Below are 24,595 nucleotides of genomic sequence, written 5' to 3'. Positions count from 1 at the left end.
ATTGGAGAAATATATCTTTTTAGTCTTCAAAATTGTGAAAATAACATTGTAAAACAAATTTTCATTTTAGTTTCAATTTTTAAAAAGTCACAAATAATTGTAAGTAATTATATGATATTTAAAGTTAGAATAATAATTTTATTTTTAGAAAGACTCCCTCTAAAACTATTTTTTTTTAATTTGGCGCGGAAGTTTGAATCAAATGGTCGTGTGTTTGTCTTTGTTTGGAGTGTAAGATTTGAAAATTTAGGCCGTGTTTGTTTTGAATTGCTCGGTTTAGTTTTCTTAATCGTATATTTCAAATTTATCATATATTAATGTTTTAATCATTTTTTTTCATATCTTGTATTTCTAACTAATTTTTTTTACTCTATTAATTTTTACGACAATAATTAAAAAGTGATAAATTTTAATATTCAATAACAATAATTTTGATTAAAGTCGTTAATGATCTAATTAGGAACATCACAAATCATTTATAAAATATAACATGTCATGTAGTCTAATGGAGTTTACAAAAGTTACGACAAAGCAACAATAAAAAATGGTCTCGTAGTTTTCAAAATAAACATAACGAAAAGGTCAAACAAAAACGAAAGTCAACTATGGTTATTTTTAGTCATTGTTATGGTGTCTTCCTATGATATGTATGCACTCCATTTTATAGTGTTTTGTTTTCTATCAAAAGAGTTTAAATAAAAATATTTTTTTCTTGTGTCAATCTAAACAAGATCTAAGTCTTCTAGTAAAATTGACCAACAAAAAATATTATTAGACTAAAAATAAATGATGTTATATTTATATATCATTTATAATTTACAATATTATATATATATATATATTAATATTTGACTTATACTAGAGGTCATAGTAGATATAGATCATCAATAATTTTTCACCTAGGCAAAATGTAAAAAACAAAATTTCATAAAATGAAGTAAAGGTTAATTTTTTTTTTAAAAAAAAGAGAGATAAAAGAGATAATTAAAAAACATGTTCTAAACGAACGTAGAGAATGATAAAAATGTGTATTTAAAAAATAATATTGTGATTAAATAAAAGGCTTATTTGGATTGACTCAAGAAAAAAAATTCAAAACTTCAATTTTATTAATTTTTCAAGGTCGATGGTGGTCACATGAGTTGTTTGTTGGAAGTTCGTCAACCGACAATGGTCACCGAGGACAGGTTTTTATTCATCATCACAAAATGATATCTAGTGGTCAACCAACAAAGGCCAACAAGGTTAACTGACAATGATCAAGGACAATCTTTTATTCTAACTTGTTTCTGTTTTGCATTAGATGTGCATTAGATGTTTTGATCAAGCAAGTTGATCAGTAGGCGTCTTGACTAGGTGAGAGTTGATCACTAGACATTTTAACGAGACAAGAAAGCATACATTTTGTCTAGACGATATTCCTTCAAGATGATCCAACAGATACTGTACAACTATACAAGTATCTATTCGAATACGGAAAGAGTATGATTTTAAAATCGAAAATGATTTCAAATATGATTTTTACTTGAATTTTTTTTTAAAAAAAAACTTGAATTTCATAAGATTTATAGTAAATAACATAATTGACCATGTAACACATCCATAGTTTTTAACTTTTCTTTCATTTTCAATTTAAACATAAAATTTTAAATACACCCATTTCAACAAAATAATCAATTTAAAATCATTTCTCGGATTTTAAAATCTGCAAAAAAATAAATAAATAAATAATGCAGTTCTTGGTTAATTTTCATCGTGGAGACGTCCCACGGAAAGCTTTCTAAAGAATCAAAGAGATTGTCTCAACAAAAAATCATAAATCCCCACATTGATAACTAAATCAATCTGTGTAGTAAGAACATTGTCGTAACCAATTCCACTAGTCCAATAAAGTTATGAAAACCTTTTGTTGCAAACACCACATCTCCATTGCAGATGATACCACACCTCAGACGATTCTCAATCTCTTAAACAAATCTTGCGAGGGAAACTGCTATCTAGAAGCATCCATTGTGCTCCAGCTAGAAATGCTTTGATCCTTTCAGTTCACATTTTACATCAAATAAAATATAAACTATACTCAAGTTAGCAAATCTATGAAAACATGTTCGACACAAAGTGCACGTAAAAACTGTAAACATCAACCTGTAAACATCACTATCGTCACTTCCAAAATGGAACATTCTTTTAATCATACAGATGGAATTTTAATTATTTGAAAATAGCATGCTATAGGTAAGTAAATGAGTATTTATACGAAAGTGATCAACCATTTCAAAATCACTCCTAAACATTTTATAGGTAATTAAATGAGTAACTCTATCTGTTGTCATATTCGAAAAACAATGCAGATAGACATTTGATCAACGGGAAGCAAATCTATTAATATCAATGGAAGTTCCATCCACCCTAAACAAGTTTCTAAAGCCAAAATGTAGAATAATATATCATCTCAATCCTACAGCTAAATGCTTAAATAAAACAATGCACAGACCATTCACAATGAGCAAGAAAACGAATGCTCAAGGGAAAATTACATGACTTCACCTGTAAGTTAAAATCGTATTCCTTCAGGATTTCTAAACATCCAGACATGTATACGAAGACAACGATAAGAAAACTGAGGATTCAGAGCATAAATCATGCTTCTTTTGCTATAAGACATTGAATCAGTCCCCGTGGATGGTGTATCGTTCCCATTTCTTGGTTGGATCATATATCTGCAACAAATAGGTGAAGAAGAAATAAATCCGAAGATATCCAAGGATACAGAAGGGACCAATTGAAGGGTATACAAAAGATGTGTCCAATTTGTAATAAGGAAAGAAAAATTATGGCTGTTCATAGCCGGTCCATCTTTACACAAGGCGTTCAAGATAACAGAGTCAATGATATTGTTTGAAGTTTTGTATTCGTCCAAGAAGATCCTAGGCTCTTAGTATTTCTTTTGCCCCACACGAGGAGTATTAAAGCTTAAAGTTTGTGGAAGTACCATACAAGAAGAATAATCACATAAGCTAACAAAGCAGTGCCAGAGAGAATATAGCTCACCTCCCATCTGGAAGCTGGAAAGATGTGCTTATTCTTCTCATACCAGTGCCTCTCAACAACTTTCCCAGCATGAGACTGTCAGAAATGAATAAACAAATATATAGGTGATGAATTAATGACATGCAATAACAGTATCATCAAGAGCATAGCCTGTAAAAACACATCCTCTTCAGTTCTTCTTTAACGGAAGTTTCAGGACTTAAAGTTCACTCTTCTTGTCAGATACTTTTTTCAAGCAGCAACATGCATTTAATCAAACCTCGGAAATCGGAACAGAGCAGGGACAGAAAAACATAAAAGGCAATTGCATACTATCGAATGCCCATAATATTTTGTATTTGATATCACACGTAAAGGACCACATTTTTCAGTTCGTTTATAATCTGCTAGCTTTTGTCCTTGTCTAGTATATTTCATCACAAATGAAATATTGAAATGAGGTGGGTGGGGGAGGGGATGTTAGAGTCTATAAATTAGGAAATCTCTACCATCTAAATTCTATAAGGATGTTTGCTAGGATAGAAGGATTAGCTCACTAAATCAGACTGTAATTAGCTTACAAGATCTGACATCGCTGTCACAAAAACAAGGGGCTGAAGCAAATAATTTGTACACAAGATTAACTAAAGAATACAAAGATACTTTCTACTTCCGCTGACATCACTAAACTTATATTATGAATCAACACAAGAAAAATGCAGATAAAACAAATTTGAAAATATACCTCATCCTTCTCTATTGTTGCATCGGCAATTGTCCGAACATCCTCGTGTACGTCAAAGTGGAAAAGCTGCACAAAACAAAATGCTAACATAAGTGCCCTCAAATTTACTAAGAAGACACAAGTATGCCTGTCAGTGTCGAGATGCCAAAATCCTCTGCCCATCATTTTTTGGATAAGAAAAATTTGGGGAGAAAAAAACCAAAAAGTAAATGCAAGTACATGAACAGATAATTGTGATAGCTAAAAAAACACAAAATAATATGTTTTTTCTTTTATTAAGAAAATGAATTTCTATTCAGAAATATTAAAGAACCTACAAGGGTACACATAAAGAAACAAGTCCACCAATAGACATGGGAACCCTAATCTTCAATAAAGTTGTGATTCAAACACATGCAAACAACAAAGTCTTAAATAATTACATCTTGAAGACACTTGAAAACAAAAAATGTGAACTCTTAATGCATTAGTAAGCAGAAGAAACAGAATTGTCAAGGTTAATAAAAGAAGGCTTACTGGGCCACTTTTGCCTCTAGCTTTGTTCACAATAAGCTCATAGAAGCTATGTTGCTGCACAAAACAAGAAACACAGCACAGTCACCTCACAGCAAAGACCAAAATAATATATCCCAAAAAGATTTGAAGTTAAATTACATGGGGTATTATGAGATCCTCTTTCACATATAGCAAATTCTCTACTGAGGTAGTCCTAATCTCACGAAACTCGGGGGCAAGCTGCTGCTGTACAGCTCTGAGAAACTCTCCAATTGTATCACCTTTTCGTGCCTGAATGATGCAAAGTTGAATGTAAAAGAGGAAAACAAAATATATACGTAAGGTTAAAGGTAGAGATCAGGAAGCAAGAAGAAATGGATTGTTTCAAAATAAAATAATCGTTACCAACCTGAATGACTCGCCTATGGCCAGCTCCATCCCAATAACTGTAAGTGATTTCAAGAGGCTCGTCTGCAATACAATGAAAGCATTTAGTCATTTCTTTCAGTATTGTTTTATTTTACTATCTATTTTTTCTTTCAGTATTGTATCATTTAGTATGCCACCATGAAATCTATACAGAGTCCAAACAGAAGATTACTTCTAATTTGCTCCTGCTCCCGAAGCCACTGTCTTTTTAGCCTTTCACGCTCAGCTTGCTCCTCAGCTTCCCGCTCACTGTAATAGCATCCTCAACCCCCCTAAGCTAAAACGTTAGTCCCAAAAAGAGATTAAAGATATAAGGGAGGATGAGGAAAAGATGCCACACCTATCAGGCAAAAAGCTAGTCTCCACTGTAGGATCTTTGCCAAGTTTACCACGACCAAGCTTTTTTGGCTCCAAATTTTCTATGAATCATAAACACCAATAAGGATTGTTAAGGGGTGGACATGACTAGTAACATCTTAGCAATGATATGAGAAGTCAATTTTCTACAAACTATAACACTAAAACGTCGTAAGATTTATACCACACTTCTGATCGTACTCAAATGAAGTGAATTAATCACAGCTGATAGTACATAAAAACTAATACTAACTATTTCAGATACAACGAGAAAACCACTTACTATTATCATCATCCTCATCACTTCCATTTTCAAAATCATCAGAAAAGGACAAACGTGAGTTCCCCCTTATTTTCCTTTTCCTCCGCTTCTGCAATTGGAGTTCTTCTTCCCTGAACACAAGGAAATAAAAACAGTCAATGGAAAGCGGCCGAATTTTTTCCAGTAGCATTCGACCATAACAAACTTACTCTTGTTGTAGCTTTTGAAGTTTCTCCTTCTCCTCTTCTTCAATTTTGTTTCGAATATTCACCCTCTACAATTACATCAAGAAGAAAAAATTGTTCATAACTATATGGGAAACATTCTTATATCATAATTTCTTTTTATACCTTCTCAACATACTCTTCTCTCGTCACCAAACCAACAGTTTCCTTCTTGAACGCAGTCTCGAGAATCTGATACACCAAGAACAAAATTTTCAAAAACCCATACAAGTTTTTAAACCGAGATCGTCAAAATTGTGAAGAAAAAAAGAATATGTACAATGGATTAAAAAAGGGAAAAAAACAATAGAATTGAAATCGAATAAGAACCTCGGAGGTACTGGAGCCAAACTGAAGAAGACCAGGCTGGCCTTTGGCGGAGGCAGTCTTGGCCTTGAGTTCCTGGATTTTGCGGCGCTCGGCTTCTCTTTGCTTCTCGAGTCTTCGAATCCTGACGGCGTCCTGGGCAGTGCCCACGTAGCCATCTCCCATGCCCGACATTATTGTTCTGGTTTTTCTTCAATAGGAGATACTCTACGTTACAGCCCTAGTAGCTGTGGCCTTTCGCAATGGATCGGAGAAGACGATGGCCGAGAGGCTTTAGATAGAAGTACAGGAAATCGAAATATAACTTTTTTGGGGCTAAAGTATAAATATGGAAAATGCTAATATAAATTATTTTGGGGCTAAATATAAATACGCTCCAACTTTTTTATTTCAAAAATACGCTCAATACTTTTAAAAATTATAACATTGCCACTCAGTTTTTATTAAGTTTTCAAACTACTTTTGAAAGTATAAATGGACCAGAAATTGAGAGTTTAAAACTATAAAGATTTAAACGAAACACCTAAATTATTTGAAATTTTTACTAATGTACTAAATATTAGGTTTTCGTAAATTTGTAGGATAATTATAATTCTATAATATTTATTAATTATAAAAAAAAATTAATTTAAATCAAAACAATTTTTTTATTTATATTATACTAAATAATTAGGTAAATTATAACTTTTTTTTCCGTAATTAATGTATAAATATTTTATTAATTCAATATAAAATTAAATCTTTTGAAATTAATGATTAAACGTAACATTGTACCATTTTTACATTAACCACCAAGATTTGGAGGAAAAAAGTTTGATGCCGACGAGTTTTTTTTATAAATCAATTTATGTCGTTTCTTCCATCAATTTCGTCGTTATTAATAACGTTCTTTATTTTGGTTCTTGAGTTTTGTTTGAAATTTCGTTTTATTGATCGCTTTCGGTTAGTTGGCTTCTCCAATTGCCTTCGCTTTCTTTAAATTACAATCAATTACTTTCCTTTTCATTTTCTTCAAATTTTATATTTCACCTAGATGATCCTTACACATATATACATATATGATATATATAATCATGTCTAGTAGAATGTTCGAAACTACAACATAGATAAATTATGCAAATGAACGTAGATCGTATATTTTTAAGGACTTTTTTAAAAATAATTATTTACCATGCATAAAAAACCAAAAAACAAAACAAAAATGGTTGATTTTTTTAAAAATAATATTTTGTTGATTTTTATTTTTACCAATTTCCTATTTCATTGTCAAATGGTAAATTAAGGGATAGTTTTATAGTTTAATTAATTAATTATTCAATAATTAAAAACATTTTTTTCAAGTATAGTCCACTTAAATTAAGGAAATGTTTAACCAACCTAATTTTAAAATAATAAAATAAGTTAAAATACGTGCCAGCAAAACCATTGAATTATAGAATGTCATCAATATTTTATAGGATATTACTAACTATCAAAATTGGTGGTAAGTATTTTGTCAAGTTTGCTATTCTTTTACAAATCTCTATATTTAATTGGGTCTATATGGCCTTTTCTTTTTTTTTTGTTTACTTTCTTAAAAAGATCATTTTATGTTAGGTATTATATTTCTCGAAAGTAAGATATATTTACATTTACCATGTTGAACATTTAAAAGTAATAAAATTAGAAGTGAACGAACTTCAAAATATATAAACTAAAATGATAGTGTAACAAATAGATATTTTGTAATAACATTTTTAATTTTAATAAACTACACTAATTCTAAGTTTTCTAAATTCGTCAATCTATAAAATGAAAGAATTTTCACGCATGGACTAGTTTGCAATAACATTATAAGTTTGAGTAAATTACATAATAGACATGTAGTTTTCGATTTCATAACTCATCAATTTATGAAGGGCTGAAAATGGATGAGATGTTTTCTAGTATCTTAGACTTATTGAATTTTGTTTGCATTTTTTGTTTGATATTTTTTCTTGCAAGCACTACATTTACGAGCAAGATTTCTCCAACTTTGTTGCCTAAACAAATTTGTTCAACTCTTCCAATTTTGAGTTTCTATAGTTTTACTCGTTCAATCAATAAATCTCACTATAAGGTCTAGAATCTACTTAAGATACGATCCACAAAAGAAAATAATATTTATTATACTTTATACATAGTTCTAAACATTACGATTATCTCAATACTCCTAAGCATAGAATAACGATCCACCAAATTAATATTTTTTTTTAAGTTTAGGACCAAATTTACGTTATTATTATTATACATTAATATTGTCATCAAGCTGAAATTTCAAGAAGCGTCAACGTCATCTCACCGCGTTGCACCTTATCAACACAGTTTCGAACGTCGAAAATGCATCTTATTTTTGAAAAATCCACGAAGACATTCTCACACTTTCAGCTCCGACGGTGGATTGTCAATTTCAGGGCCAGCAGTGCCCGTCTCCAGCAGCAATGGATCAACTAATTCAACGCGACGGTCTCCTTCAGAATTCGCCCACACCCTCCTCCTCATCCTCCGTTGTCCCATGCGTTGAACTTCCCGGCCACCCAATTCGTTCTCAATCCAGTTCCAGGTCTGTGCAAGAATCCGCCATTTCAATTTGTTTCGATCATCCCGTTGAGCTAGTATGGTTTTTTAGTTCGTTGCCTTTTATTAGTGTAGTCTCTTGCTCTCCATCTGTTGTACATTTGCCGACAACTAAGAGGAGATGTAATTTTTTGTTGCTAATTCTTTGTTTAAGAGCGATTTTGTTTCTCTGTGACTATGGCAATGGCTTTTATTTCGGAAATTTTGACTTTAGAGGAAAACTTTCTCAATCTGCAACCATAAATATTCCCATTGGCTGAGTTTGGTACTCTTTGCAGTGTTAAGGGAGATTTGAAACCTAAGGTCCAGATTGATTTAGTTTAAGTGTGCAATTAAAGAACCATAGTTTCTGTGATTTCTCTCTCATTATTCGAGTTGTTTGACTATCTTCCGTCTTGTTCTAAGAAGATAAATTACCTTTAGCTTACTAGCTACCGTCTCGATAAATGTTTTCCGCTACCATAGGTCTGAAGGGGAGTTCAAGGATTCTGCAGCTGCTAGAAGAGTTCAGAAGGCTGACAGAGAGAAATTAAGAAGGGGTCGTTTGAATGAGCAATTTGTCGAGCTGGGAAACATTTTAGGTGAAATGAAAAGAGTCTCATCTGTTTCGCTCATTGCTGTTTTTCTGTTTGTACCATCGTTTGTACCTTATGTTTTTATTTTCTTGTGGAATTTAAGACCTTGTTTCTACTTTCTTATTATTTTTTGAGTTCAACATGCACATATTTTGGGAGACTCAAAATTTCACGGTGGATAGCATGCTACTCTGTTGCATACCATTAGTGTGCTTGGCTTCCAATGCTGTTTAAGTTTCGTTTTTCAGATTGTCTACCTTGAATTTCTTAATTAGAATGTGTTGACAATTGAACTTATTAGAATTCCATGGTCTGGTTCATTTTACCTATGCTAGGATCCAAGTGTGAATTTGAATCAGTTTACATATGGATGATTTGGTGAGTAGACGATACATAGATCAAGAGAGCCTGTGTAAATGATGGACATATCGTAGCAGATGTTAACTGACTGGGTCCCTTCTTGTACGACCATAGTTTGCAATGTATCAGACTGAGGTATCGGAGTGGAAAGTAGTGAGCTTAGTCGATAGGGGAGAGAATAAGACCTCCCTGACTGTCTGACAGCTTTGTAATTTTCCTTTCTTCAGCAATACAAATTGGCATATTTTAGCTAATAGCTCCATCACATACTGTTTGGAGTTGTTTCTGTATTGCAAGAATACAAACTTTCTGTATTTTTATTATTTATTCTTAGGACTCAAGAACACATTTGTACTCGAACAGATCTATTTCAAGTACGATCATTTTTTTAAATAAATGATTCTTGATGTCACTGTCTGTGAAGATATTTGCCTCTGGATCAGGAACATGGATTACTTACGTTGATATTATCCATAACTCTGCAGATCCTGATAGGCCCAAGAATGACAAAGCAACCATTTTAATGGATACCATTCAATTGCTGAAGGATCTGACATCTCAAGTGAACAAATTGAAAGCTGAATATGCTACTTTAACAGAAGAATCACAGGAGGTGATATTTTGTATGTGTCTAAGTATATAAATAAATTAGACAATTTTGAATGTGCCACTTTAAAGAGGAACCAAGCGGAGATGATATTTTGAATGTGCTAATCTCAATAAATTAGACAATTATATTATACCAAGCAATTAACATTAGTTTATCACATGATTTTTTTCAACTGCAGCTAGCCCAGGAAAAGAGTGATCTGAGAGAAGAGAAGGCGTTGCTTAAATCTGATATTGAGAATCTTAATACTCAGTATCAGCAGAAACTCAGGGCTACGTATCCTTGGGCTGCCATGGATCACTCAGTTGTCATGGCCCCTGCCCCCTTTCCATTTCCCATGCCGATGCAAATGCCTCCAGGGCCATATCCCCTGCATCCATCCTTGCAGCCTTTTACGTTCTTTGGTAATCCAGATCCCAGAGTGATTGCAAACCCTTGTTCAACCTTCGTCCCATACATACCTCCTAATTCCTTGACCGAGCAGCAGTCCTCCCAAAATGCACCACCTTTCATTCAGTCAGACAATCGGTCTCGTAACTTGAGTGAGCAAAATACCAGGAGCAAGTCCTCAATTGAAAGCAAGATTGAGAAAAGTGAAGATTCTAATGAAGTTGCAACTTGCCTGGAGTTGAAAACTCCGGGATCTTCCACAGATCAGGTTAGTTTATCGTACTCACCTCCTGAAGCTGGTCTCTGTAGTTAATATACTTATATGATATATCCATACCATCAACTAAGTTTGTTCATTTGCAGGATACATCGTACGAACAAACAAACGGAAAAAACAGAAAGGAAAGCAATCTATCAGTAGAGAGTTCTTCAAGTAGATGTTCTTCACCTCGTAGTTTAGAGGCCAACTCATCTAGTAGCATGCCAAATGGACGAAAATCAACTGATATATGTGGAAGCCCATAAATGTTGCAGTTTCACCCAATTTAAATGATTCTCAGAATTTTATTTTTGACGGTCTGTAAGTTACTCTAAAACTCCTTGGTGCTTATCTAGTTGTCTGCAACTGAGGTGGATCATCTTCAATGCAATGTACAGGCCGTTACAAAATTAATAGTATTTTGAGATTGTGAACATATTTTTACCTTACCTCCTTTATGAAGTCTTCAGAGTTGCAGCGGCCATTCAATCCATCTTCATCTTATTTACTTAGACTTGGCTGTACAAGTGCAAGCAATAAGGTTATGGTTCTAGGGTTGTTTTGCTGCAAAAATCCCACACTGAGAAATTAGCTAAATGTCACGTGTGAAATTTTGACCCCAAAAATCGCCCCCAAAATTGCACCAATACGTGCCACAACTCCTTCAGCAAGGCCCAGGAGTAACCCAACGTGGTCCCAAGACAGCCCAAGGGTGACCACGACATATGCCTATGGCATTGGCAGGCACCTCTCGAGGATGGCTCACAAGCCCCGCATGCGTGCCACGACGAGTGCCCATGACAGCCCGAGTGTCAGCCCACGACATAGCCCCATGGCACGCCCGGATGCCCGTTGACACGGCCATAGGCGCTCGGCACCAGCGCCCACCATCGGCCCATGCGCATGGCTAGGCGGCAAGTCAAGCAACCGCGCGCGCCCCAGTCGGCCGCCCATGCTCGTCCAGGCATGGCACGCACGGCCCCGCGCGCGTGCCCATGCCGACGCTGCGTGCAGCACCGCGCATGCAGCCCACGCCCGCGATAGGCGCGCGCGGGCCCCAGCGAGCGTGCCCATGTCCGCCCAACGTCCAGACGGCCCCAGAACCTCCGAGAAGCTTCCAGAAGAATCGGGAAGGCGCGCGACACTTCGCGAGCGCGCGCACGGCCGCGCGCGCGCGCGGAAGGCTCCGGAAGGCCCGCGCGTGCACCCGACGCCCACAGATGCTTCCAGAAGGCTCCAGACACGCCCATGTGCGTGCTGCCCTGCCCGTGCTCGGTCTAGACAGCCCCAGAAGCCTCTAGAACGTCCGAGACAGTGCCAGAATGTGCTGGAATGCGCGGGAAGCTCCCGAGAAGGCCCCGGAACGTGCTGGAACACTCTAGAAGGCTATTATGACGGACAGCGAGTGTCATGAAAGGTCTAGTCCTCTCTAGAATGTTCTAGGCTTCCTTGTTATGTACCAAATGAACTTGTAATCTCTAGAATCTCCCTTGGCCGACCTTCTAAGGCCCAAGGTCGGTGAGGATGGTCTATAAATACTTGGAGAGGGCCTCATTTGTATCAAGCCTTGCAACCTTGCATCTTGGCATGTCTTAGCCAAGCAAGGTCACCTTGCCCATGGTACCCCCATGACAAGAAGACAGCATATTTGTACCCAAATATGTATTCCTCTATTCTTGGAATGTAATGTATCATTCCCAAGACGTATCCATCCAAACTCCCTCATCCTTCCAACCTCTCTCGTGTCTTGCAACCAACCTAAGTACTTCCGCTGCAACCCGTTGGCGTAGTGCTTGGCGCACTACCCCTTCCAGGAAAGGCTTACTTGGCTACGTGGGCATTGTAGTTAGCCAAGTGTCGCACGTATGGTTAGCTTCAGATTCTAACCACGTGACATAAAGCACTCTAAATATGGTTGGTCCATTCGTTTGAATTCTTTTTGTTTCCTTGTGCTAAATTCCCAGGTTATGTCATTGTTGATGTATAAAAGAGAATGTGACAGAGATATTTGGTTTAAAAAATCATGTGGTAATGACTCTGAGAGCATATAGATGTGAAATATTGGTACAGAAATTATGTCTGAAATTGTGAATCTAGAAACTGCGACTTGTCGATCCTTGAGAGCAATCACACCATCATTGGCTGTAACACCAATAAGGTGAAAATGATTATGAGGATAGAATGGAAGGACTTGAATGCTGAAAGAGACGGTGGAAGAGAGACCATTAATGCTGAGTCCAGAAATATGAAGGTCTTGAATGAAAGGTGGAAAAGCATCCATACTATGAGTAACCCCAAAAAATATTGCTTTGTTTGCTGCTTGTGAAAATCTAGATATGTTTTAAACTTGTTCACGGGACATTGGTGAAGTAGAAGAGTGCAAGAGAGTTGGCGCCCTCACTTTATGGCCTTTGAAATCTTCTTGGTCAAAATCTAAAGGTTTAGATTGGAGATAAGTTTTACTATAATTCTTTTTGTTTCTTTTCGAAAAATCCTTCTTTTTAAGTATACAGTGAGGATTCAGTATTTTCTTTACTTAGATATGTTCGTGATTGCCATATATAGGCTCATAAAAGTTATTATTGACACATTAGTTACTAACAACATTTCGTCATGGATATTACACACACCACACACACACATATATATATATATATATTATTATTATCTATATGCTTTTTAGGGAAGACTTTACTCTGATACATATTATCGAATATCACAGAAAATGTCAATAAATCTATTACAAATATGAACGCAAATTGAGTTCAGTAGTATAAAGATCACTTGCCGTTGAAAGACAACAATTGTTGCACCGACGATGGCGTTATTCAATCGCAAGCAGAGTGCGTGGTGATATTACCTCAGTATATGTTGAAGTGTGGCCTGCTTCTTCTCGATCTAGTTTTGATTGCATCCAACTTGATTTGCTTGAGAAAAATTATTGTACTGCCGTGGGGGCGAGCCTGCTATACCATGTATTTAGTTTAATTAAACACATAGAAAAACGCAAGCTAATGTCTCTGTTTTGACATGGTTGAATAAGACAATCTAATATCTATAAGCCCTTTTCTTGATACTCTATCTAGTTACTTATAAACACCACAAAGTGTCGGAGAGTTTTGATATTTGAGATATACTTCAACGTACTAACATTTTTCTTTTGAGATTTGTAACACCAAAATATCAACGGTTAACTATACTTTCAATAAATTTTAAATTTAATATCTTCGATCAATTTTTTATTAATTTGATTTTAAAAATTTAAGAATATAATTAGAAATTTATCCAATTTTCTTTTTAGAGAATTTGTATAAGATGATAAAAGCATTTAGAAATAAATAGTCTATGATATATTTTTTTTTCATATTGCAAATATAGAAACATTCGTTACTTGTGTGATTAAAAAATGTAGTAACCTTGATTCTATTATTATATATATATGTATATTCTTTTTACTATTTTTGAATTATTCATTTAATTGATACGTAAAGTTTTAAGAAACATATTAATTGATGTAAATAAAAAGTTTGCCTATTGGTAGCGTAGAGAGTGACAATACGCGCTTTCGATATCCACTTTATTGACTCACACAGTCGCCTAATCTTGATCGTGAACCACAAACTGACACCAAACAAAACACACCTCTTCAGTCCACTTCTAGCGGCGGAGACAGCACAGCTCAACCAAACCCATTTCTTTGCTCGGCCATGGCTGCGGTCTCTACTTCTCTCGCTTCTCGCTTTTCACCTCTCCGATTCTCCTCTTCCAACTCCGATATTTCTCACTCTCTCTTTCACAACGTCCACTCACAAATACGCCTTGCTTCCTCCCGGAAAGGTTCCCGTGGGGTTGTCACTATGGCCGGCTCCGGCAAGGTATTTCACCTTCTTCATCTCTGCTCCTATCGTTTCCGCTACCTCAACCACTTTTTGATTGGTCTGTCGATCATGTTTGCCTGTTTTTCTCATTCGTAGGCGTTTAGGCGATGGTTCCTATCTACAAATCTGTTTGAGCTCATTAATTTGTCGATCTCTTTTGTAGGTCATACTTGTGAATTGTGATTAGTTTTCATTCAAGATTTAGACTTTTTTTTTGTAACCATTAAATTTTTTGTTTTCGATTTCTGAGAATTGAGCCTATTTTTTCCTCATTCATTGCAATGGTGTGCGTATTTCTGGAGTAAAAGAGCGGAATTCTAATCCTTTTTTAAAAAAAAAAAAAAAAAATTGGTTGCTAACAAACCAAGAAGTTTAGAGTTGGAAATTGGAATGAATGTTTTTATGCTTAATTTTTTAAAATTAAAAACCAAAAACCAAATGGTTAATGTATAAGGCCTTGATTGTTAGCAACTAGTATTCCGTTTCATTTATCATGTCTTTGAAGCCGTCCGGCGTTTTTTAATACCTGTGGAAAGTGTACGTACTGCCACATTATTAACGAATGCTTTCTTCAAATTGATTTTATCCCCATCCTTCAATTTACAAGGCCATGGTTTTGACGGGGTTCATTTATTTATTTTGACAATCGGTATTCTATAATCTCTCATTTGCATATTTTTCTAATTTCTGATCATTATCACCCTTTGTTGTATTTGCAGTTCTTCGTTGGTGGAAACTGGAAATGTGTAAGTATCTTCATTATCAGAGTCCTATAGCTAAAAGTCTGATGGATATATCTATAACTTTGCTTTTCTGTATCTACTTATGTCAAATATTGATAAGGATGTACTTGATTTTCATTTATTTCCTAGTCTAGTATCATCATTAGTATCTACTATTGTTTTAGTTAGATTTGTATGGAACTCCTTCTGTTAGCTACCAAATAGAAGTATGTACAAATTAGTTGAAATATAAGAAGCGTTAGAAAATAGGCCATATTCTATATTTCTATATGACTTCATTGTCATGGGCAAAATTGTTGAAATTTAAAGCTGCTTACTATAGAAAGGTTGTCTTGCCATTTCAATGTGAGATAACTCGAGTTTAGGAAGGAAACATGAATGAACCAATATAACATCTGAATGAGAGAGATCTTAAGGACATGAAAGTAAGTTTAAAAATGACTTAAAAGAATTGCAAGTTACTATCTATACCAACAAGGTGTATTTTCCTTTTTGGTGGCTTAATCGTAGGAACTCCAAAATTTATGTGCTTTGATTCAAACAATTCTATGTTAGGTGATCTCTTGAGAATTTTTCTAGAATGCATGTGAGTGAGGACAAAACATGTTGTGTTGGTTTGTCGGGACAACTTTCTCTCTAATAAGCTTTTAAGACATGCAAGGATGACGTTGCCAAATGTAGGAGACACAAGGAAATATCGAGGCCGTCACTTGCCAAATCCGGGGTCTAATGGGGTGTTACAGATGCCTTTTAAATTATTTTGATTGTCGTCTTAGAAACTTTCATCTCCTAATACTTAGTCATTAGGAACTCTTTCCTGTTTACTCTCTCTCTCTTTCTTTAATAATAATAATATATTATTATTATTATTATCATTATTATTATTCAAGTACACTGGATCCATTTTAGTAACTCATACCCAAAATAAAAACATTTATCTGCCTGCTACTCCCTCCATGCTTGGTAGATAAGGAAATTTAGTATTTCTGATTCGTTATTGACATATATTGATTCCTTCCCTGTTTATTTTGTTTTCCAGAATGGTACAAAGGAATCTATTGCTAAGCTTGTCGCAGACCTGAACAATGCAAAGTTGGAGGATGATGTTGGTAAGTTGCATTTGATATTGGAGAATGCTTATTGACATGTAATGTATACACTTTTATTTCAAAAACAAAAAATCATGAGGATGAAAAGCATTTTTGTTGTAAATATTGATTGGCTTTAATTCTTTATCTTCATATTGAAAGCTATTCTTTCTCCATAGCCATTTGTTTTCTTCTCATTCCTCTTCAAGTACATTTTTCTGAAAATAAGAACTTTGGATTTGTGTGGAAAAATGTAGATGTCGTTGTAGCGCCTCCATTTGTCTACATTGAGCAGGTGAAGAGCTCATTGACATCTAGGATTGAGATTTCTGCCCAAAACTCATGGGTGAGCAAGGGTGGCGCTTTTACTGGAGAAATCAGGTTATCTGACTATGACTTCTCCTTGATGAGACATTTTAATTTTTAAAAGCCTTTAAAAACTTATTTATCTTAATTCAACTATTATTGCCGTTGATGCTTTTTTTCTCCTCTAACATAAAGTTATATATTTACTTTTTTTTGAAAAAAACATAAGAGTTATTATATACATAAAAAGTTAATTTTAGTGCATGCAACTCTTGACTTTGCACCATTTGATGAGGATGACAACTTAAGTCTGCTTATTTATTATTCTGCAAACGAGATGATGATAATGTTCAACACAAGAATACTTGGGTTCAGTTTGATGGTACTTACAAGCTTGAACTGATTTTCTTTGAGCGATTTGTAAATTTTACCTTTCAAAATTCACGAGTTTGACACACACAAGAAGCCCCAAGGGATTTTGATGTTTGTAACTTAAGCTTGTCAAATATCCTTTTTTTGTACTCTTTCACCTTACGTGTTGAAGTTTTTTAAAAAGCAATTGTATGATTGACCTATTTTTATTTGCATCAGATGCTTACTAAACTAGTTTTCTTCTTTTTCTTTTGGAATTCATATCGAGGAAATTACGTGTCATGCATGTTTTGTGTTTTCATTGCTCTCAAATATGTATAAAATAATCTTGTCATTGTTAAATTAATTTTTATGTACTGCAGTGTGGAACAATTGAAAGATATAGGCTGCAAATGGGTCATCCTTGGCCACTCTGAACGAAGACACGTCATTGGTGAAGATGACCAGGTAAACGTTTAGAAATTGAGCTGAGTGGTTTCCAACAAATTAGTGATCAACCTGCTTCTGTCCAACGCTGACTGTTTCTTTGGCAACTACAGTTTATAGGAAAGAAGGCTGCCTATGCCTTGAGCGAGGGTCTTGGAGTAATAGCTTGCATTGGAGAATTACTAGAGGAAAGAGAAGCTGGGAAAACTTTTGATGTTTGCTTTCAACAATTGAAAGCTTATGCAGGTAAGTTTCTGGCTCATTCCTCATTTCACTTTCACTATGATCTTACAGTCACTTACTAATCTGAGAACAGAAAAGTGTTGGAGTTCCCTGTAACTTTATTATTCCATTTGAGTGCAGATGCTGTTCCGAGTTGGGATAGTATCGTTATCGCATATGAGCCAGTATGGGCCATTGGAACTGGCAAAGTGGCTACACCGGAGCAAGCACAGGAAGTGCATGCAGCAATTCGTGACTGGCTTAAGAAGAATGTATCATCAGAAGTAGCTTCTAAAACACGAATCATTTATGGAGGTAACTGCCACTCCCATTTTACTCGTCTGAATTTGTTATAGTGAAGTCCATGTTTCTTAAGATTGCCATCAATAGTGGCTCACATATCTAAGGAATGACAAAATTTTTAGGCTCTGTGAATGGAAGTAATTGTGCTGAGCTCGCAAAAAAAGAGGATATAGATGGATTTCTAGTCGGCGGTGCTTCATTGAAGGTGCATTTCTCATCTCTCCGTTCTCTTTCTTTACATGTGCACTCATGTTTGAGAGTGGTCAAAATCACATTTTTAATCCCGTAAAATTAATTGTGTTAAATTTTACAATTCAAAATGCAATTTTCACATCATTAAAATTAGTTTGGAAGATTAAGAATATGTTTCATAGTGATTTTAATCATTTTAGAATCACTCTCCAGACATGTCTTAATAGTTTCCATCTAAACTTCTGTTTCATGTTGCAACTGTAGGGTCCTGAATTTGGAACTATCGTTAACTCGGTTACTGCCAAGAAAGTTGCTGTTTGATAATTTTTTAGGAGTCCCTGGTGTCAAGAAAAAGAGGTAAGGATGGCAATGTTTTGTATTCATAATAACATCCCTTATGTTTTTTTCCATGCTAATCAAGTTTTCGGCGTGTTTAGGGTCTTCTTTCAATGAAGACAAGAAAATAATATCCTTCTGTTGTATTCCCGAGGCTACTTTGCTATAGAATACTAGAGCACATAAATTATTGGATCCAGATTATTTCTTCTGTTTAATAAGAGTTCGACATGTTTTTCTTGATTAATAAATGATTAAGTAGTCATAGGTTTAATCCAATGTGATCATCTGCCTAGAAATTAATTTTATATGAATTTTCTTGACATCCAAATATTGTAAGATTAGATGGGTTGTCTCTAGAAATTATTGAAGATGTACATAAACAAACACTTAGCTTAAAGTGTTGTCCCTTATTTGAATTTGTGCTTGTTAGCACCTACTATACTTGCGATATACGAAAAGTAGGGAAAACAACCAACCTTCTCAATCATGTACAATAAAAGATACAATCTTTGCTCGGGGAAATTGTTTAGATGAGAGCAAGAGAAATTGAGACTCAGGAATTGGGACCTGAGTCTTAGAAAAGGAGATCATAGGTATAACTTGTTGGATAATGCTCATGTTTTCATTTTTCTGTCGAATCTTTCATAGTAGTTTTTACATTTGTTGGAGACTAGGGGCATTGATTAAACTAATCACATTGAGTCAAACCGATTTGAAATTTTGGTTTTCTTTTATTGAAGTGCTGGTTTGTTTGGGTTTTAAATTGTGAGGGAACCATTTTTTAAATGGTAAGATTCAATTTTCGATTTGAAAGTCGAACATAACTGTTCTTATTAGTTAATCCAAAAATTTGAAACGATTCGATTTGAACTGTTCGTGTGTATACTTCCAAATTTCTTAAAACTGTATTATAGTTATATAAAGCTGAAATCAGAACCAAACCAAACCAAATATTTGTCACTTGGTTCAATTCGGTCTGGAGCTAACAAACACCGGGTTTAGTATATATCTACAATCGAATTTTCTGGTTTCAAACTGAACCACGAATACTTGAGAGATGGTTGAAAATAAGTTTCCTATGTCTGTTTTATTCTAATCAGTGTTTAATTAAGTAACAATATTCTCTTTCCATCTCAAATGATCTGTGTTTTATTCTTATTCTACCTCGTGAAAAACACAGATAATTTGAGATGGAAAAAGGATCTAATACTTGATATAAATGCAAACTTGGCATCAAGAACTTGAGTGTCCAATAGGCATCAGTCCACAGAGCCTAATGACCTTAGGCTGAGGCAACACTCAAAGAATATATCCCAAAACCAACACAACCAAATATTATAGTCTCCCTCTCTGTCTCTATTTCATGACACTATAGAATTTTCAAGTGAGAAATGGATTGTTTTTATCCAAAAAGAAGAGGTCCAGAGTGGAAACGAGGATTGACAGGCACAGGCCAAACCCTAAGCTCTGTCTCTCCTCCACCAATTCAATTGCTCATCATTTTTGGCATTGTCATTGTGTTGCTATGGTTTTCTCAGTTCAATGCTGGCCATGAAGCTCAATTGAATAGAAGTTTTCAGCTGTTTCTTTTCTTGTTGCCCATCTTCGTTATTTTCTTCATGTATTCATATTCCTCCAGTCGACTTATCAACTTCGGATTTCGCCGATCACCAACCGGGTTGGCTCAACGAGGTGCCTCGCCTTGGACTATTGCCATTTTGGTCCTTCTCATTCTGGTTTTGCTTTATTATCAATCCTCATTCCATTGAAAGCAGACTAATCTTACAAAGCTTGTGATATGCATGGTATGAGTATTAATTTTCAACCTCATGGTGGGGTTTTTTAACGTATGAATAATGTCATAATAATTTTAAATTAAAATTTTTTTCTCTAGATAGTGTTTGCTATTATATCCTTAAACTTTCAATTACAAAAATTGAGTTATTAAACTTAGACCTTCAAACATACATACGGTAGAATTTATATTTTATAACCATTTGTTCGAGTTTAACGGTTTAATTTTCATCATATATGAAAGTTTAATTTTTAAACTATCGTAATTTTTTAAAAAATTCCTAATAAAATCAATTATTTTAAGGTAAAATTATGTTACATATGAATGATAGAAAATGTAAAATAAATAAATCTATATACCCATCTCAAATCAAAGGTATGGAGGACTAAATCCGTTAACTATGTTAAGATAGATTAATGCAATAAGACATTTGTGAGATATTTGTTATCATTCCCCATATGCAGATATATATAACTCAATATGCAGATATATATAACTCAACATGAAGATATATATATTTCCAAACGAAAAGAGAAGTATTCATTTAATCAAGTTGTGATATTTAGAGTTTCCAATGGTGCATTAATAGGAAGAAACTTTCTAGGAACCACTCAAACGTTACCAACATATCCATTATTTTAATGTCCAATTGACTCTATTGTCCATCCACCACCCACCTTTTTTCTATTTAATTTTCTTTTATTGTTATTTCTCATACCAACTTTTCTTTCTTGACTGTGACTGAATTGACTCATTGTCAATTAGCTTCAATATCAAGTTTTAATTCAACCTCATTCTCCAAAACAAAATGATAAAATTATTGTATATAATATAAATAATTAAATTTGAGTTTAAGTTTTTTATCAATTGATGATTTAATTAATAACACAATTATTTTAATATATAGTTTTTGTGCAAAGGTACAAGTTGATGGACATTGAAGTACTTTAATTATGTATACAAATCCTAATTCGATTTTATTTTAAGAATTGAGTCCTAAGTACTTAATTTTTTAATTTTTCCTTGGTATATATAATCAACTAGAACAAATTGCTTATTTAAATTATCCATAATTATTTTGTTATAAACTTCTTTATTTAGTTTTTTTTAACCCTCACAAATTTCAAATTTCTATGATCTTAGTTTTCCATTACAACTATTTTTCTTCAACTTTCTCATTCTAACTTTGTCACAACTTTACCATTCCAACTTTGTCACGACAGGGTTGTTTTCGGAGAAATAATCTTTAACAAATAAACTTTAACATAAAAAGATCCACTATTTTAAATAATTCATTTTTCTAGAAGTCGATATAATTATTTTTGAGAGATCGACGTAGAATTACCTTCTTTTAAAAATGTTTCATATAACTTAGAAGTGAGGGAATTGAACTCATAATTTATGTACATAAATGTTTCATCTAACAATTTAGATGTAAAGGAATTGAGCATTGAACAGAGTACTTCAGGAACATACCGTGCCAATTGAGTTGAACTCATACTGAAAATGGTAATTGTGCCAAATATTATATCCAATTTACCTTCCATCTAATATACTAAAATTTTAATGTAAAATTAGGTAATATTTTGATATAATATTTGTTTGGTAAAGTAACAGACTTTGAAAAAATAAAATAAAAGTACATAAGTTTGGGTATGAGATTTTAGTATAAGATTCAGGAATTTTTTAAAAAAGAACCTTAAGGGTCGTTTTTTTTGCTCATTTTTTTTAAAAAAAGGTGTTAGTTATATAAGAGTAAAATTTGTGATAATTTTCCGATTGGTACAATACGTAAGTTCGAAGTTTGAAGTATGCTAGAATTGCTCCCATGAACAATTATCGGTCTCTAGAATGTTTGATAGGATTTGTTTATAGGTGTGGTTGAATGATTTTCTTGATTTCATTCGCAGGTTCGCCAAGACGGATTATAGCCTTGTTACTTGACTTAGTTCAAATCCAACAAACTTCAATGTCTAAAAGTTGAATGATTATCCCCAAATCACAAAAAATTACGCTTCACATGTAATCTAAGAACAAACAAACAAACACACATCGCCATAATTCAATTTCATATACACCTTATTCAATCCTTACCGTCACATAAATGGATCATAATCCTTTTAACACGATTATCACAATCTCATCCTCTTTATAATTTACACTAAAACAACGATTAAGTATATATGATGAAACGAATTTTCAATTAAATTAGGTTTAGCAGTTACCACGCGCTGCCACGGCCGCACCGACAGTGCATCTTCCAGCCACGATCGCAAGGGCAAGCATAGTACCTGGGTGAAGAATCCATGGATGCTAAACAACGAACAAGAACAAGAATGATAATCGGAACAGCGAGAAGAGGCCAATTGATTTGAAATTCGGAGAAGTCGATTGGTTCGGAGGGGAAAAGGGAGGACAAGGCGATCAAGATGAAAACCACGGCGAGAAGCAGAAGGATAGGACCGGGAAGAGGACCGGAAGGGCGAGGTTTACATCCATAGCAGTAAGTCATTTTCAGTACCTTTGAACTGTCAACAATGGGGAATTTGAGAGAGTAGGTTGAAAGGTTTGAAAATGGAAGATAACAGGGAGTGGAAACGAGCGAGCGAGCGAGCGAGAGAGAGAGAGAAGTGAGTATTTATAGCATAGAGTGGTGGCGGTGCGAAAGTTTTGAGTCCGTAGTTTTCTTTCGTTTCTTTTCAAAAGTATTTTAATTGCAAGAGAATGAAATGTCTAAAAGCTTAACTTCTAAGTTTGAGAGCACAAAGAGTTCATACATTCATACTAATAATGTTTTAAAACTAAATTTAATTTGGCTTCCATTGGTAATTGACGAAGTTCACATCACATTGGTCTACGACAAAAGGTTGGGAAAACGCGGTAGGAGTTAATGGATTGTGAAATTTGAAGTCCCGTGTGAAGTACTTCAACTTCTAACATTCAAATGTGTAAAATGACTTTTTGGTAACCCTTTGGTAAATTCAAAAATCCAACATTAAACTTATTTTGTTTCATACTGATATGCATATTTTTTTTTAAGTAGAAATGATCAATTTTTGGTCAATTTTTTTAAAAAAATAACAAATTTCTTAACAAGATTTTTAGTTTTTCAAAATTTTGATTAGTTCTCGAAAATGTGGGCAAAAAGATTTTTTTTAAAAAAACTATATTTTTAGTTTATAAATTTTGATAAATAATCTTTTAGTCTATAAACTTATAAAAGTATATTCATTATAAGTATATTCATGGTTTTTAGTTCTTAAGTTTTTTTAATAAATTTAAAAAACTCATTAAATAATTTTTTAATTTTATTTTAAATAATTATACAATATTTTAAATTAGAAGAAAAACTTCTAAAAGTTACAGTGTCTGCAATTATTTCTTAAAATTTTAAGTATCATATAATTATTTTTAAAAAATCAAATATAAAATACTTTTAGGACCTTATAAATCTATTTGTTAAAATTCATGGACTAAAAATGTACGTTTTGAAAACTCGATGACCCAATTGATCTATTGTTATAAATCTTGAAACTAAAAAGATCCATTTTTAAAACTTATCAACCAAAAACACATATTCATCTAAACTTGAAGATTAAAATCAAAACTTGGAGATTAAAAAGGTAAAAAACTGTAGTTTTCAAAATAAAAATAACCAAAAAAAATAAAAATGGAAGGAGTTATTTATAGGTTTAGTTTACAAAAATAAAATGAGTCTAAACTCTTGATTTTGTATAGAATAGTTCATACATCCATGACAAAACTCTAAATATTTAAGTTTGTCCAAAAAATTCTAAATTAAAATTATAATTAATAAAATGTTTAAATTCTATTTTGGTTTCTAAATTTTCTATTTGCTCGCTAACATTCTCCTAATTTTTTAATATAATGATGAAATGATTTTTATATTTAGATGCCAACTAATATAATAACATTTTATAACGTAGGATTTTAACTTTTAGTTAAATGTTAGTTAGAAATTTGATGTTTTATAAAAATAAAAATAAAAAAACTTAAAATGACATATTTTCATTTTATTTCACTTTATCAACTTACAGCAACTTATATGCTAAAGACAATTTATGCATATACAAATTTTTTAGTACTTTCAGTTTAGAATATTTTGTGATTCAACTTTATGACAGAAGTGTTTTTCCTCTTTCTCCCAAATTTTTTTTTTTTGAATTTCATGATATATTGTAGAAATATTTATCTACAATTTCGTACATTTTATTTTATACTTGTGTTGTAATTGTTTTATTTTTCTAGTTTA

At 33.6% G+C, this 24,595-nt stretch overlaps 3 protein-coding genes and 1 long non-coding RNA gene across 4 annotated transcripts; 3 read left to right on the top strand and 1 right to left on the bottom strand.

Annotated features, from left to right (window-relative positions):
* Positions 1-2,326: 2,326 nt before the first annotated feature.
* LOC101213848 (protein XAP5 CIRCADIAN TIMEKEEPER) lies at positions 2,327-6,183 on the bottom strand. The gene is made up of 12 exons (XM_004146971.3): positions 5,873-6,183; positions 5,669-5,734; positions 5,528-5,592; positions 5,340-5,449; positions 5,040-5,118; positions 4,872-4,948; positions 4,680-4,741; positions 4,430-4,561; positions 4,292-4,345; positions 3,776-3,841; positions 3,052-3,126; positions 2,327-2,720 (listed from the first exon to the last, which is right to left on the bottom strand). The coding sequence occupies exons 1-12, from the start codon at positions 6,041-6,043 to the stop codon at positions 2,670-2,672; spliced, it is 1,008 nt and encodes a 335-aa protein (XP_004147019.1). The 5' UTR covers positions 6,044-6,183; the 3' UTR covers positions 2,327-2,669.
* Positions 6,184-8,192: 2,009 nt separating this feature from the next.
* Positions 8,193-12,704, top strand: LOC101213608 (transcription factor bHLH121). The gene is made up of 5 exons (XM_004146970.3): positions 8,193-8,450; positions 8,930-9,045; positions 9,885-10,012; positions 10,188-10,667; positions 10,763-12,704. The coding sequence occupies exons 1-5, from the start codon at positions 8,329-8,331 to the stop codon at positions 10,922-10,924; spliced, it is 1,008 nt and encodes a 335-aa protein (XP_004147018.1). The 5' UTR covers positions 8,193-8,328; the 3' UTR covers positions 10,925-12,704.
* Positions 12,705-14,240: 1,536 nt separating this feature from the next.
* Positions 14,241-18,802, top strand: LOC101213372 (triosephosphate isomerase, chloroplastic). The gene is made up of 9 exons (XM_004146969.3): positions 14,241-14,533; positions 15,256-15,282; positions 16,319-16,388; positions 16,625-16,748; positions 17,408-17,492; positions 17,585-17,717; positions 17,835-18,008; positions 18,119-18,201; positions 18,453-18,802. Exons 1-9 carry the CDS (start codon positions 14,366-14,368, stop codon positions 18,507-18,509), a joined length of 921 nt encoding a protein of 306 aa, XP_004147017.1. The 5' UTR covers positions 14,241-14,365; the 3' UTR covers positions 18,510-18,802.
* An 823-nt stretch (positions 18,803-19,625) lies between these two features.
* LOC116402098 lies at positions 19,626-22,484 on the top strand. The gene is made up of 2 exons (XR_004214507.1): positions 19,626-21,831; positions 22,233-22,484. It is a non-coding gene; the product is annotated as an uncharacterized LOC116402098 (long non-coding RNA).
* Positions 22,485-24,595: the final 2,111 nt, after the last annotated feature.

This window comes from Cucumis sativus, chromosome 2, assembly GCF_000004075.3.
Source record: "Cucumis sativus cultivar 9930 chromosome 2, Cucumber_9930_V3, whole genome shotgun sequence".
NCBI lineage: Eukaryota > Viridiplantae > Streptophyta > Magnoliopsida > Cucurbitales > Cucurbitaceae > Cucumis > Cucumis sativus.
This window is presented reverse-complemented; position numbering and strand designations above follow the sequence as displayed.